Source organism: Chrysoperla carnea, chromosome X (genome assembly GCF_905475395.1).
Source record: "Chrysoperla carnea chromosome X, inChrCarn1.1, whole genome shotgun sequence".
In the NCBI taxonomy this organism is placed as follows: domain Eukaryota; kingdom Metazoa; phylum Arthropoda; class Insecta; order Neuroptera; family Chrysopidae; genus Chrysoperla; species Chrysoperla carnea.
The window spans coordinates 35,472,382-35,489,345 of NC_058342.1; the positions used below are offsets into that span (position 1 = coordinate 35,472,382).

The following is a 16,964-nucleotide window of genomic DNA, read 5'->3' on the forward strand; positions in this document are numbered from 1 at the left end:
ATTTATAATTAATGTGTGTGAATTCTTATCTAGTAACTAAAGTATTGATTCATGTCATTCAGAACAGCAATTATTAATTTTTCAATTCATATTTTATTCATGAAAATGAAGTATCTATTAAATTATATCTTAGATCGCTTAAGGCCGATGCAACTATCCAAATACCGTGAATCATTGAATATAAATTTTCTTTGCAAATTTTTCATATGATTTTAGAAAAAAACAAGTGAAAACAAACCAATTGACTGAGTCAATTGTTGAAATACCATGTATAGATAGTGTTGGTTACTCTATCACATTACATGGCACACAAATAACTGATATCCCCATATAAGACATACTATACAATTTATGTATAATTTGCGCTCTCGCGGGTAAACAGTGATGTTTTCGAAAAAATGTTTCAAATAAAAGTTGGATACTTTTTTATAAGGAATATTTTTTACATTTAAACTTTTGTTCTATTTCTAACGGTTTTCAAGATGAGTCCTACGGATCCAAGACCAAATTGACCTATGTTGCTCATTTACGAATTCGACCTCACTTTTTACGTCCTGAGCACGCTATATAAAATTCTGCTTGATATCTCTTTTCGTTTTTGAGTAATAGTGATGACAGTATTAAAGTAAATAAAGAAATAAGATGCCAAATTGAGTTATTACCGGAAAACGTAATTAAAATAAATAGAATAAGTAAATCAAGTTTAACTATTACCTGACACACCCGGTAAAATACACTCTGTATTAAAATAAATAAAGAAATAGTCTGTCAAATTGAGTTATTATCTGAACACATAATTAAAATAAACAGAATAAATAAATAAATGAGAAATCACGTTGAACTATTACCTGACACACCCGGTAAATTACATTCTGTACACAATTAATATAAATAAATAAATAAATGAGATAAATAATAAAACTTTATTATTCGTAATTACTTTTATTATATGATTTTGTAACAAATATATATATATATATAAAAATAAACAAATTATAATTAAATAAATAAAATAATAATTTTGTAAGTTCTGATATTATAGTTCAATCGTTATATATTTAAATTTTATAATAAAATTCACAATAACATAAAAAAAAATAAAAAAACAATTGTTCTTAAAGTAATTGCAAATGTCTTTAATTACTTTAAATTGTTATATTTATTATAGATGTGTTTTAGTTTTTTTTTTTTATGTAATGTTTTTTAACATAATTCTCAAGCTAATTATTTATATTATTAGTTTTATTATTATTATTTATTATTCAGGGAAAATAAATTGGTCCATATCATGGAAATATATTGTTATCTGATGATCAATTATTTTTAAAATGTGTAACAAATTGTTAACGTTTTTATGTAATCAAATTATAAAGATCGTAATTAGATAATAGTATTTACATTCATGTTATAATTATTGCCTAAAAGACGCAGAAAATCGTTTTTTGTAGATTGAATTAATGCAATTAAGGAGTTGAAGATATGCATTTTTATACCATGTATATATGAAATATATCAAGGTATACTAAGTTTAGCCCCAAGTTTGTAACTAGAGCTTATAAATATTGATGCTACGAATTTTCCATACTTTATTTCAACTTAATAACCAATAATGTAATATCTTTGGGGCAATGATCCCAAACAGTGGTCGATATATCCTACACCCTTTAAAAATTCTTAAATTAGGAGACAAGGAGTGTAAGACAGATATGGCAAGTTCTTTTAACCTTAACGGAATTATCAAAATAAAAATGACGAACAATAATTTTAAAATTATTTAACATTGTAGGAGTCTTTATGGCTCTTATTATAAAATGTCCCCACGCTGCTACCAATCCATATTTGGAAAAAAACAGTTAACATCGACTGAGAATGTTTTTTTCAAGATCACTGAATCAAGATTCCGTATTTTATGGGTTTTTAAATTATTTTCAAATGCTATCTATAATCGTAATGTGTTTTTATTTAAATAGATTCGGAACCATTTGCGGAATCAGTTTTTATTAGACATGGTCTATAAAATTCAGTGTGGGATACAATTTTTTTTTTGCAAATACTTGTTTTTCCTTAGCTAGAAAATTGTATGGGTTTTTAAAATTAGTTGCCTGACTAAATCAAATGTCGTCCAATTTTGTTATTTAATAATTAATACTGATGGAATTATTTGAAAATTAGGGTAAAGTAGTCTAGATTGAGTCACTTTTTACTTATTATTCATTATTTCGATTTGTGGTATCACAACGTTTATTCATATAATATGTTATATGAATAAATTTAGCTACTGACGATGATTTGTCAGGAGTTAAAACGACACAAATATTTGAATGTAACGGTAATATACTTTATTTCGCCGCCAATAGATGTCAGAAAGAGTCATATTTTGCAGTCAATGTTTCAGTTTTTCCTGAAATCACGAATTAAACGACGTTTTCTAAAAATAAAACCTAGCAAGATCGATTTTTCGCCCCAAAACTCCCTGCATACTGATTTTCATGAAAATCCTTGGAGAGTTTTCATATATAAGATAATTATTTACGATTATTGAAAACTTCTGTAATTAATTTTGATTTTTTTAATTTCCAGGTGCAACATATTCACAAAGGAAAGTGAATCGAAATGCAGCCACCGGCAGTGAAGGTAAACAAGTGGTCGATTTTGATTGTCCAGAAGAATTTGGTTACTATCCACATCCAACAGACTGTACCCAATATTATGTATGTGTGTTTGGGGGTGCATTGCTTGAATCATGTACCGGAGGCTTGATGTACTCACATGAGTTACAAACATGTGATTGGCCACGTAATGTGGGCTGTGATGCTGCAGGCACCTCTGCCGTACAACAAAGTAGTCCAGATCATACACCATCACGTCAACAACAATCGAATAGTGGACGCTATGCGCAAACGCAACAACAAACTGGTAGTTTACAATCACGTGGACAGACTAGACAACAATTTCCCACGCAACAACAACAACTTCCAACTCTTCGACAAGAGGAAGATTATCAATACAAAAAGGTAAGGATCTTTTGTAAAGCAAGCTTTATTAAGGGGGTATTCTGGTATAGAAATTCTAATTTTTTTATTTCTTACAGCAAAAGCAACATCAGCAACAGTTGTACGCAGTTGCTGAATCCGATTTACCGCCAGTAGAGGAAATTGAATCAGATCGTCAACAACGAGTGTATCGTGGCCAACCATCAACCGTTGGTCAAGTACAACGTGATCGTGATGCATTGCGCCATACAAATGCCATACCCGTAAGTTTTGATCAAAATTGGAGCATTGTGATCTCAATTTTAATGTTATTTTTCTGTATCAGGTACAAAATATTCGTAATTCAAAGATTGGTGTGATCTCATTTGGAACCCAACAGCAACAATCTCAACAACAATCTCATATTGAACAACCTCAATACAGGTAAGGGTTAGAGACATTAAATAATGAGTTTATTTCATTTGTAATTCTAGTACTGCCGAAAATAGGACGGTTTAGACACTCAGTGAAGTTCCAAATCAAAACTGATTTGTTTGTGAAATCAAAAAAAGACAAAACCGACTCTATTTGAAGATCGGATAAATAGTTTTGGATAAAATATATAAAATCGTGCCAAAATGCTGATTTTCGGATGGTATGGAGAGTGATATCTCAGAAATTTATCGGCTAGTCGCCGAATGAACCCAATTTTTGTATATTTTGGGTTAAAATTACCTTATAAACTGATTTATATCGAATTCTGAAACAAAATTTTTTTTGCGATTTTTTCGATTTTTTTAAAGGGGTACCCCTTAGAAAAATTCCAAAAAATCGAAATATATTTTTTATTTCCGATTTCAATAAAACTCAGTATATAAGGTAATTTTGACCCAAAATTTTCAAAAATCGGGTTCATTGATCAACTGGACAAGTAGTTTTTGAGATATCACCTAAAATTGCTCCGGAATTGCTGATATCTCAGAAACTATTTGCCTAATCGTCAAATGAACCCGATTTTTGTAAATTTTGGGTCAAAATTACCTTAAAAACTGAGTTATATCGAATTCTGAAACAAAAATTTTTTTGCGATTTTTTCGATTTTTTTGAAGGGGTACCCCTTAGAAAAATTCCAAAAATTCGAAATATATTTGTTATCTCTGATTTCAATAAAACTCAGTATATAAGGTAATTTTGACCCAAAATTTGCAAAAATCGTGTTCATTGGTCACCTAGACGCGTAGTTTTTGAGATATCACCTGAACACAGATTTTGAGATATCACATCGATAAAATAAGAGGTTATACATTTATAGTTCTAGAATTGCAAGTGAAATAAATTCAATATAAAACCATAGACCTATAAAATATCGTTCATATTTGACCAAATAAGACTTTTAATAGAAACGTAACTGGTGATAACGATGATGATAACGTAACCGATGAATTGGATCAGAACTTTCAGAACGAAACTCTACTGACCGTAAATAACCAAACGCTTATCGATTTAAATCGATTAAAACGACAAGTGCGATACAGGTAAACACCAAAATGACAATATAAAAAAAAAAAAAACAATTCGATATTTTCGATGACACAATATATTAAATTGACTAACAAATTTTACTTTAGCCGTATACATAGTCTTGGACTTGGACCGACAAAATCGTCACGTTTTACCTGGACTGCTGGAATCCCAAAAAACGATTACACAAACAGACATAAAGGATCAGCAAATAATCATTATGCCCGTTTAGCACCATTTCGTCCATCAATCCCCGAAAAACCGTATTCATCCAAATTTAACGCATTCGATAACCAATTTAACCCACAATTCCCAATTCATACAATTTTACCATTAATCCATCAACAATCATTTGATACACGACCCAAAGAAAATACATCTTCGGTTGCATATTACAATTTAAATTCAGTTCAAACTCCATCAACGACCCTAAATCGGCCCAATATCGAAGAAAGTTACACATATTACAATACACTTAGTACAACATCGACTCCACCACAACTCTCGCAATATTACAACAAAGTACAAGAAAATACTGGACCACAACAATTTGAAGTTACGGAACCGGATGTAGAAAATTCGAAGTACGTTCATTTAGGACGAAATAATTATATTTTATCATCGACTTCGGAAAATCCAACAAAATATTTCTATATAACACATAAACAACCAATTTCAAATCCTTCGTATGCTGTCGAAACAAAATACTCGACTACAACGAATAGAAATAATCAAAATTATCGACCGATTAAAAATCCGGCTGTCTATGATGAATCCGCTTCTTCATCTGTTGAAGAATCTGACACAAGTACCGAAAATGTTGAAGAAGAAAAGGAAAGTGAAGAAGAGGAAGCCTTCCATGATGATTTTACTCCCCCACCCTATTTTTATAATAATCATAATAAGTATGAAGATATCGAGAATCCGTTTGCGAATCCAAATTTTAATTTCGATAAATATTTGGAGGAAATTAGTGATGGAGGTTATAAGAAACCCACCGAAAAATTACGTACGACAACTGTAAATATTGAAACACCACGTCCGTTTAAGGTAACCACCGCCTCTAGCACAACTCCAAGTATTCGAAAACGTCCGACTAAATATGATATTTACGATATCAATGAGTATGCATCAAATATTCAAACAAATACGATTAATCGTGTTAAAACAAAATCAAATCAGACCAAAGATGATCTACGATATTCATCGACACCAAAGTCTTCGACAAGTAGTAGCTCGACAATTCGAAGTAATAGTATTGATGTAAATGTAAAACATGACAAAAATCGACTGAATACAAATGAATCGAAAAGAGTGACAAATACCCGTAAACAAAATTCACGGAACAGACAAAATAATCAACGTGACAAAGACAAAAAGAGACTTCTTGACAATCATCATCACAGGTAACATTTTATTCCATACAATATCTAGATGTATCTAGATATTGGGGCTATTTTATACCTGGATTGAGCTAAACCGAGAACATTTAGTGAGGTTTTCTGTCTGAGAAACCATAGACAATCAGTGATATTCGCCTCATCGAAAGATGATGTGAAGTGGCGAAACTACCCATTCATTTACTCCAACCCAATGCCAGTAGGAAATGACGAGCTTGATGATGGAATTGTGGCTTAGCCAGCATTGGTTTGTCATTCCTGCTAAAGCCTTACCCAATTGAGCCTTGATTTGTCAACTCTTACTCAAACCTTGACGTTAGTCAATCAAGGCTTGTATCAAGACCAGACCTTGTGCAAAGTTAGGTTGGGTTAGATATGGGTACCGGGACATTCCAGGAAATTGTGTCAATGCTGCCGGACACAAGCATCAATAAATATCCGGGAGTTCCATTTGCGAGTTTAGCACTTAACTAATTTTGAGCCTCAATGATTTTCAGTTTTAATTTTGCTTACGTATCAATCCAATCTTGATTTGCAAACTTGGTCCAATGTTCCACAATTTCCATCCAGGGTTGAATCAATATTAAACCAGGTTGTTATTTCCTCTATGGGCTTTGCAGATGTTGTTTCGATTTTTTGACTAGCTCACACCAGGCTAAAATAGTGATCATCTTCATTTCAAATTTGTTTTGAATTCTCTTTCATGCTTTAATTTTTTAGAATTATTTTTCATGACTTTCTGCACGTTTTTCTTCATCGCGTCTTTCGATCTCATCTAGATACAAGTGTCTAGATTATGGGCAAAGCTTCATCTCTAAATACCCAAAAAAATTTAGAATTGTATCTCGTAATTCACTTTACGATCATTTAAGTTTTTGAGTTCGTACTAATTCAAAATTTTTCCCCAACAGAATTGAACCAAGTACCTTAGCACCTGAACAATATGCCCCAGCTCCAAGACCAGTTAGTATCACAACTGCTGGTAATTCAGGAAATACTGGACGTGCCCTATACAATACAACATCCGCCCAAAACTATGATCAAAACCAATATGATCCCTACTACGCATTATACGATGATGATGTCGAACTCTACAGAGATGTCGGTAAGTATCATTCGGGATAAGTCCAGTTTTGGAAATATTTGATTAATGTTCATTTTTTGAAGCAGATTATGGTCACAATTATAATACAGCACCAATAAGTGAATCACCAAAACAAGTATATCGTGGAACTCCAGCAACACAACCACAGCCCGTCGAAAGTGCTACCGTATCTTCTAGAGCACCTGCACAATATATCCAACAGGATACCGTACCGTATAATGTTCATCCACAACAAACATTATACAAACAACAAGTGTCATCCATTAATGACGATTATAGCGACGTAAGTTATGTAAGTATCCAAAATTTTGCTATTACTTATCTTCATTTTGAATTCCAAGTCAAGGATTTCCTTTCTCATGGCCCATTTTCCTGCTTCTGAAGCAAACTCAAACTTTTTTCGGGAGTGTATAGAAACACAAAAAGTTCCGAAAAATCGAAATATATTTTTTATTTCTGATTTCAATAAAACTCAGTATATAAGGTAATTTTGACCCAAAATTTTCAAAAATCGGGTTTATTGGCAAATTGGACGAGTAGTTTTTGAGATATCACCTGAAATTGCCCCGAAATTGCTGATATCTCAGAAACTATTTGCCTAATCGTCAAATGAACCCGATTTTTGTAAATTCTGGGTCAAAATTACCTTATAAACTGAGTTCTATCGAATTCTGAAACAAAAATTTTTTTGCGATTTTTTTTGAAGGGGTACCCCTTAGAAAAATTCCAAAAAATCGAAATATATTTTTTATCTCTGATTTCAATAAAACTCAGTATATAAGGTAATTTTGACCCAAAATTTTCAAAAATCGGGTTTATTGGTCAATTGGAAGAGTAGTTTTTGAGATATCACCTGAAATTGCCCCGGAATTGCTGATATCTCAGAAACTATTTGCCTAATCGTCAAATGAACACGATTTTTTTAAATTTTGGGTCAAAATTACCTTATAAACTGAGTTCTATCGAATTCTGAAACAAAAATTTTTTTTGCGATTTTTTCGATTATTTTTGAAGGGGTGTCCTTAGAAAAATTGTGAAAAATCAAAATATATTTTTTATTTCTGATCTCAATAAAACTTTTTCCCCCAAAATTTTCAAAAATCGAGTTTGGGTCAAAATTACCTTATAAACTGAGTTCTATCGAATTCTGAAACAAAAATTTTTTTTGCGATTTTTTCGATTATTTTTGAAGGGGTGTCCTTAGAAAAATTGTGAAAAATCAAAATATATTTTTTATTTCTGATCTCAATAAAACTTTTTCCCCCAAAATTTTCAAAAATCGAGTTTGGGTCAAAATTACCTTATAAACTGAGTTCTATCGAATTCTGAAACAAAAATTTTTTTTGCGATTTTTTTGCCAACTGGGCTAATAGTTTGAGATAAACATAACTAGCTCGATGCCCGGACTCTCAGGAATCGTGGAGGATGACAAATAAGCCAAAATTCGTGCATGTTATCCATTAAAAGGCGATAAATATTTATTTAAGCACCGGAAAGCTGAACCCGAATTCCTGAATCAAACGAACGTAACTCTTATTTCCAAATTCCAAACTAAAACTTATTTGTTTCTTACAGGAAGTTGACGCCAATCAGTATCAATCAGCTGATCGTAATCCCGGAAGGTAAGAACTTTATTGTTTTCCAAAGATCCTAAAATTTTTGTTCAAATTTGAATGAATTTTTTATTATATTTTTTTTTGTTAATAATAATCCAAGTGTTTATGTGTTTTAATAAATAATAACTTTAACCGCAATTTTAAGGGGGGATAGAAATGATTTGAGATTCCCGGAACCGACTACTAAAAAAGCAGTTAAAACCACCACCTCCACAACAACAACAACTACAACAAGCACGACTACGACCACTAGACGACCCGCGACTGTATCAAGTATAAGGTACTACAAAAAATAACCGTAAATTGGTTCACCTCTCAGACTACATCCAAAAGTAGTATCATCGCTGTGTAGCTAATAAACGCCGTATTTTTTTTGTTGCCTGCTTTTTGTTTCATGACGTAGATCAATAATTTGAGACTTTTTTTTGGATTTAGAGCGGAAAAACTCTAAATCCAAAATCCAAAACTCTCATATTTGCAGACTCAACTCCTAATAGCGCCTGCACTAATATTGTAGTATCTTCTTTAACTATTTTGTGTACCCATTTCGACTTTCGTACAATAACGCAACCATGTAGATGACTTTACTAACTCTATTTGTTACAAATTATACTCCTTTTTTTAACATACTAAAATCTTAAGGGATGAGACCTTAGGGGTAATCAGAGCCGTTTATTTAGGATCAGAGCTTCTTGTTTTATTTGCATGATTTGAACGACCCCTGGGTTCGCTTATGAAGGATTTCCGTTAGAAAATGGTACAAACTTCTTTGTTTAAAAACTCTTCGAATAATTAACTGGGATAACATAAACTCCCTTTCCTGCAGGAAAAAACATGGGGAATCAAGTCAATCCTGACAGAAAAATCAATCCTGAAAAGGATTGCGTGTACAATAATAGCTAAATTCAAGGCTGAATTCAATTCATCAATTCATTAAAGTATCACAGTTCAATCCTGAAAGAAAACGTGTGTATTTTCCCGCAGAAAACAGTTTTCATTTATAATTTTCAATTTTCGATTCACTCTGTTCCCTGGCGGCACTACATTTATTGCTACTTTACATTGTCGAAATGGCAAAAATTAGAATTTTAAACAGTCGAAAAGTCGAAAAGTACAAAAAAAGTGCAAACTTTCTGATAAACGACTTTATACATATTGGAATTTTGAATAAACTTCTGATTTGTTATGCCCGGATGGGGGGGGGGGGATAAACACCGAAAAAAATCTAAAAATTGGTCGATTTTACTGAAATAAGTTTTTTTAATTCTTGTTTTGAAATTTTTGTCTCAAAATAAAGGAGTTTATTTGATAAGAAAGAGTTAGCTAAGGTCGTTCATAACAAATTTGGATTAATTGCTTCATAAATCAAATCATTCGACACTTATGACGTATAAATACTAATCTTGAAACCATTTGACATTACAATCAAAAAAAAATAAAAAATTCGAAAGAAAATCATCAAAAAATATTTTATTATTTCAACAGATTGGAAAATATCACAGAGAATCCATCTCCTGTTGTAACAAACGGAACCAATAAACACGAATCAATATTTATAACACTCACGGCCAAACCACCAAGATATTCACCAACACCTTTCCAAATTACATCATCATCCCCTCCACCCACAAACACTTTACTACATACAAGTACAAGTACACAACAGAACCAACAAGACGTGACCATACCGATTCGATCTTCGACAGAAATCGATTTAGACAATGAGACAACGAAAAAACCGTCACGATTTATATCATTGACCGCTGGTTTTACATTACTTGATCATGACAAAAATGTTCGAACACAATTAAAAGACCCAGAACATTCACATGACTCAAAACATAATCTACAATTCACACAATACGATCATATGGCAATTAACGACAATATCGAGGTCAGTACGACCGACGATCATGAACCGGAAATACACAAACCGATTTATCAGATAACAAACTTACCAACACAAAAAAACGAAACGATTACGTTACAATTAGTAAGCGCTCTAGGAGCATCCACGGGAACCACTCGTCACACATTACCAACAACGACACATTTGTCTGTTACGGAAACGCCATCTTATAAACGTGAAATCGCTACATCCCACCATACAAAAAATGTTATTGAATCCAAAACATCCACATATATACATCCGACTACGTATTCCGTACCAAAATATTTCCTTGAAGCCTTGTTCCATAAAACAACACCACAAGGTTTTAAACTCACTCCAACAACGACCAGCACAACGCATAAACCGCCAAGCACCTCGACAACAACATCCCGTCCGCGAATAATCAAAGAATACTTTAACTTCGATTATTACGATGACGAATATGTTGAGAATAATACAAATAATACAATTCCACTGTTGCCATATCAGCCACAATACACTTCCACAACACTCCCAAAAAAATTGAGAACAAACGATGTGGTCATTCTCCCTGAAAAAGTCCAAAAGAATCGTTTTACCATTGAACGTAAACCCACATCCACTGAAAGTAATCTACGTACAAATCGTATTGTTATAAATCGTGAATCGGCTGCGCCAGTACCAGTGCTTCCCAGTGCTCTCATGAGTGATGACAATTTGACAACTAATGACAATAACGACGTAATCACTGATGATGATGAAGTGACCCCGACTACGTCACGTACATTTACGGATTTACCAAATCATTTACCAAATTTACCAATCCCAACAAGTACAACACCAATAACTATTATCCAAAGTACTCAAACATCCACTACTACAAATCTCCCACCAGTACCTAGTACAACGATCTCAACTAGTACTTCCTATTTAACATCACTTCCTGGACGTGTATCGCGGATAAATCCCGCCATCAAGTCTATAACTACATTCGGGGGAGCACGGGGAAGTTCCAAATGTAACGGCAACAGTACAATTTCTCATATTAAGTGCAACGAAATTCAACAGAGGTATTACAAAAAAAAACACACAAATTACACAATTTCGATGCCAAAATAACCTAATACAAAATCTTGGGGTATTGAATAGGAACAATTTCATCACTTTTTATGTATTTGCACATGTGCAAAATCATCTGGTTGAGTTTATCAGTGTTCGATTGTGATAATAAAGGTTTTTTTCAAGATTTTCAAAATCAGTAGCTGTCAAGGAAATATATGATTTGATAGCGCTCCCTTTGCCAGCTTGGAGCCCCTTGGAAATATTGCAATGACAAAACTAAAAGACTAAATGAACTTTATTTTTACAAAAGACAACCTTTTCTTTAGAAGTCAAAAGATAATCTAGAATATCTTAAGGCTTGGAATGTTTCCAAGATTCTTGATTGAAAACACTTGGATTGAAATCTGTTACGTCAAACTATTTCTGCTTTTCTCGTACAGTTTCAAATGTTTCAAAGAGTAATGGCTCATTTTTCAAATAGCATAACGAATGAGCTTGATGACTTAAGTGTATTCCTCTCAAAAATCCACACACGGTCAAATTAACAATATCGGGTCCCCTAGGCAATTCTCGGCACCCCTTTTCAGTCGTTGATTAAGGGATGTAAGTCAAATGAGACGCAGGGATTTTAATTTTAACTTTATTCTCGTTAAATGCAATAAATTACAATAAGCGAAACTTTACTCTTGTTAAATCCGTATTATTAGTTCTACTAATCGACACTAGATGACCCTGTTCTGTAAGTATGAAGTAATTCATCAACTGACACTGAGCATGCGTTAAAAAAGCAATAATACTTATTGTCATTGAGAATTCAAATTAGAAGACACTTGCCTGTTCTGCATAACGGCAATTTATCCAGCCCTGTAAACTTAGGGGAATTAAGGAAGAAAAAAATAATTTTATGTCGGGAATACTCAAGCTACGATATTTTTGCAAGGTTAAAACATCCCTTTCAGTTAACGACTCAACAAATCAGTAACTTTGAAACCACAAAATTGAACATTGAAAAACTATGAACCAAAATTCAAAATACAAAAATTCCTATTCAATGCTACAACTTCTGAGTCTCGCATGATAATTTATACTTTCCATAAAACCAGAATTAAAAAAAAGATCACATTTTCTTTATTTTTTAAGAGCACCATCTTTTTAATTAAAATTTTCTCTTGAACCTTTACTCATTTTTAAAAACAAACCAAAGTTAACAAACAAAAAATGATCTAATGGACTGACAGGTTTTTCTAATTTTCTAAGAAATGACCACAAAAAATTGTTCGAAATCTCTTTACAAACACACTTACACAATTACAAAACACACATACAAATATAACATTTCTTTTTGGGCCAGTTTCTTCTATTTCCTTCCTACTAATAACAACATCTCTTAAGTCTATCCAAAAATTCTTTTCATTATAAATTAACCGATAATCATCAAAACTATTGTGGGACAACTGGGTAGTAAAATTTAATCCAAATATTTCAGCTTTTCAGCTACTTATCATCATGAGATCGCATTTGTATGCTTCCTAAACGCATGAATTTTAATGCATCATTTATTTTCAAAAATTTTTATCATTGAAATATCATGTCAATCATTTGTCAGAAATTTGTTTATTAGAAAAGTGTAAAAATTTTACAGAACTAACGTTAGAGGTCGTGGCTCAGCCCATTATACAAGTGCTGGTGAAGATGTGCCCATCAATCGTGGAACACCACCCACGTAAGTCATTCTTATAACTTCCCTGGTGGAAAAAATATTTGAAGAAAGAATAAGTCTTGAAATTCAGAGTTATTCAGAGTTCCTAACACTTTTTCAGAGTTTTCTAAGACTTATCAAGACTTAAACTCTCTTCAAATATTTTTTTCTGTAGGATTTATGTGAGCTTAACGAAATATATTCTTAAACTTTAGACGATCACGACCAACGTTGAAACCATCTACATCGATTGTATCAAAGGCATCCGAATTTATTGATATTTACAAATATCCACCAACCAGACCATCACCAGTTTACCCAACACCACAAGTTGACAAAAGTGCTGCTAAATGCCGTAAAGATGTCTGTCTATTACCCGATTGTTATTGTGGCGGAAAAGATATTCCCGGTAAGTTATTTAATCGATTTGATAATTATTATTTCAGATAATTGTTCCAGAACGAGTTCTGCAGTTTATTTGAAATGTTGAATATACTTAATCAGTGAAATCTTTGTAAGTTGAAGTTTATTCTATCGGGAAAACTAAGGTTAAATGTCTAATCATTTGCAAGGACATTTCCTCGGAAGGTGGAAAGTCATATCTTCTACCCTCTTACATCGGAAACAAATCACGTTATCCTTCAACTCCATGAGCAATTCATAGCATTTTGGTGCATACAATAATCGGTTTTCGCCGAGTAAATCGTTAAATGTGGAGATAATCTCGAACTTGAACTTATGAAGGTTTTACTGTAATATAAGCATGTGTTTGTGTTTTAATAAAAATTTGCTGATATATAGGAGATTTAAGCGCCCAAGAAATACCACAAATCGTTTTACTCACCTTTGATGACGCTGTAAATGACTTAAACAAAGGATTATATACTGACTTATTCGAACAAGGACGTGTAAATCCAAATGGTTGCCCAATAACGGCAACATTCTATGTATCACACGAATGGACCGATTATAGTCAAGTACAAAATTTGTATGCGGTCGGACATGAAATGGCGTCGCACACAGTTTCGTAAGTGACACAAATACAAAATCTCTGTCACGGCAGTGGTATATAAGTATCCCCACAAAATTGCGACAATCCATCAAAAAATGTGTTAATCTATTTTTAAATTTATTTACTAACAAAAATATATGTGTTTCTTCCACAAAAATTTTTTTCCACAGGCACCACAACGAATCACCTTTTTGAAGGAGTTGTTTGCCCCACTTTCTACAAATTAGACAAGGCGTGGGTTTCAAAATTTAAAAACGACACGATTTTTTACATGAATCGTTTAGATGGATCATTTACCCGGCCCAAGTAGGTAGATTGATTTGTGGCTAGTTTACCTCCCCCATCCCCAAGAGGATAAGAAGGTGCTGTTACACCCTTCTAAAGATACTGGAGGGAGGGGGTAAATTCGCCACATTTCAATCAAACAGCTTGTGGCTTCTTAGATTTCTCTAAACGTTTCAGGAGAAAAATTTTCGTTATTTTTGCCCTCAACGCCTTGTCCACACTTTCTACAAAATTTGCTTTCACTTTGATTAAAAATTAACGCTAAACTATTGTTTTTTTTTCTATTTTTCTTTTTGCAAACTAACCAACAAAACCAAAATGATAGGCGATCTTCCTGTTGAGTCTGTTCCACAAATTGTCTTATTGACCTTCGACGATTCAGTTAATGATCTTAATAAAGGATTGTACAGCGACCTATTTGAGAAAGGTCGTGTTAATCCTAATGGTTGTCCCATATCAGCTACATTCTACGTCTCACATGAATGGACCGATTACAGTCAAGTTCAAAATTTATATGCAACTGGTCATGAAATTGCTTCTCACACTGTATCGTAAGTTTTCCTAAAAAACAAAAAGTGTAGTGTTGGCGCGAGAAACGAAATTTCCGAAACAAGACGAAACATTAATCAATAATTATTACTTTGTCGAAGAATTTTTTGATAGTCGATAAAGTGATTGATCATCAGCCCAAAAAATTATCGTCTCGCGGCAACACTACAAAATAAATGCTTTTCTTTTCAACAAACGCTGTTCGAGCTTCATTTAATTTTTTTGTTTTTGTTATTACTGGGAATAATTCATTTTGTACATTTTCCATCAAAACCATTTCAAATTTCCAACAAAGAATTATACGAACGCAAAGCTTGGAAAAATTTGCAGTTTAATTAATTCTTTGTCTGAGCCTTAGATATAATTTGAAGACTGGTTTACGTAATACGAGTTTTCAACAAAATCAAAAGAATACATCAAAATTTTTAACTAAGAAAACATATATACGATGTTTTTCCACAGATTTTCCACAATGATCTTATCCATTTTATTTGACATAATCAATATCAAACAAAGTAAACAAGCTCGTATTTAGTAAATCAGATAAATAGGATCTCGAAATTTTTGGAAAATGACTTTTGAAGGAGCATGGTCTAATTCATTTTCTATATAAAAATTTCGAGATTCTTTAAAATTCGACAAAGTAGTTCAATACTAATAATGTATTAAAAATTTAAAGGCACAGTTTCGGTGAACAATTCTCGCAAAAGAAATGGAATCGTGAAGTGGCTGGACAACGAGAAATTCTTGCCGCATACGGTGGCGTACATTTAGAAGACGTTCGTGGTATGCGTGCACCATTCTTATCAGTTGGCGGTAATAAAATGTTTAAAATGTTATACGATTCAAATTTCACTTACGACTCATCGATGCCCGTCTACGAAAATCGTCCACCAAGTTGGCCATATACTTTAGATTATAAACTCTTCCACGATTGTATGATTCCACCATGTCCAACCAGATCTTATCCAGGTAAAATTTAGGTTTTTCTAAGGTTCTAAATATATGATTATTAAATAATTTGATTTTTCTTAGGTGTTTGGGAAGTTCCTATGGTTATGTGGCAAGATTTGAATGGAGGCAGATGTTCCATGGGGGATGCTTGCAGTAATCCACCTGCTGCTGACGGTGTTTTCAAAATGTTGATGAAGAACTTTGATAGACATTACAGCACAAACAGGTAAGTCACGAATTTTCCAATAAGTATAAAAATTTAGGAAGCAAAAGTTTTAAATGATCTCATTTTATTTACAGAGCTCCATTTGGTTTGTTCTACCACGCAGCCTGGTTTACTCAACCCCACCATAAAGAAGGTTTCATTCAATTCTTGGACACAATCAACGCCATGAAAGATGTATATTTAGTTACAAACTGGCAAGCAATCCAATGGGTCAGAGATCCAACACCATTAAATCGAATTGCAAACTTCCAACCATTCCAATGCAATTACGCTGTAAGTGTCTTGCCTGTCAAAAACAGAGCTTAATATTTCATTTTGCCAAAGAAAGAGCATTCTGTCTGGAAAGGAAAGGATATATAATTCGTCTCAAGATGCTCCGTAATCTACCGAATCAAAAAATGGCTACGACAGCCCCATCTTGATTATTGGATCTTTGTGCTGGGTATAACCACAGCTAGGCCATTCGATTGCGCTCGCCAATAATATGGAGATCTCTGATGATCCCCAGGTGCAAGGGGGTCATTGTCATTCGGTTTGTGATAGCCAAGGGTCGTTCTATTCCCCAGCCCCACGAGATTTAATTCTAATTAGCTGGAAGGTTTTTGTCTTTTAAGGTTTTTCGAAATAATATAAACCTAATTGACGATTCACTTTGACCCCTCTTTAAAATTTAAGACTTTGTCCGTTTTCGAC

General features: G+C 33.1%; 1 protein-coding gene across 4 annotated transcripts in view; it reads left to right on the forward strand.

Annotated features, from left to right (window-relative positions):
• The window catches only part of LOC123302590 (mucin-5AC), a 98,300-nt gene that overhangs the window by 80,743 nt on the left and 593 nt on the right, over positions 1-16,964 (forward strand). The window contains exons 2-15 of one of the 4 annotated variants that reach the window (XM_044885583.1): positions 2,581-3,014; positions 3,092-3,256; positions 3,319-3,416; positions 6,805-6,998; positions 7,061-7,290; positions 8,574-8,620; positions 8,760-8,894; positions 10,100-11,554; positions 13,189-13,269; positions 13,461-13,654; positions 14,047-14,272; positions 15,771-16,063; positions 16,127-16,271; positions 16,346-16,544. In XM_044885583.1, the coding sequence (XP_044741518.1) occupies positions 2,581-3,014; positions 3,092-3,256; positions 3,319-3,416; positions 6,805-6,998; positions 7,061-7,290; positions 8,574-8,620; positions 8,760-8,894; positions 10,100-11,554; positions 13,189-13,269; positions 13,461-13,654; positions 14,047-14,272; positions 15,771-16,063; positions 16,127-16,271; positions 16,346-16,544 (3,896 nt within the window). Of the gene's footprint in view, positions 1-2,580; positions 3,015-3,091; positions 3,257-3,318; positions 3,417-6,804; positions 6,999-7,060; positions 7,291-8,573; positions 8,621-8,759; positions 8,895-10,099; positions 11,555-13,188; positions 13,270-13,460; positions 13,655-14,046; positions 14,273-14,867; positions 15,094-15,770; positions 16,064-16,126; positions 16,272-16,345; positions 16,545-16,964 lie in introns of all 4 variants that reach the window. The other 3 variants (XM_044885581.1, XM_044885584.1, XM_044885585.1) reach the window with 3 other exon arrangements.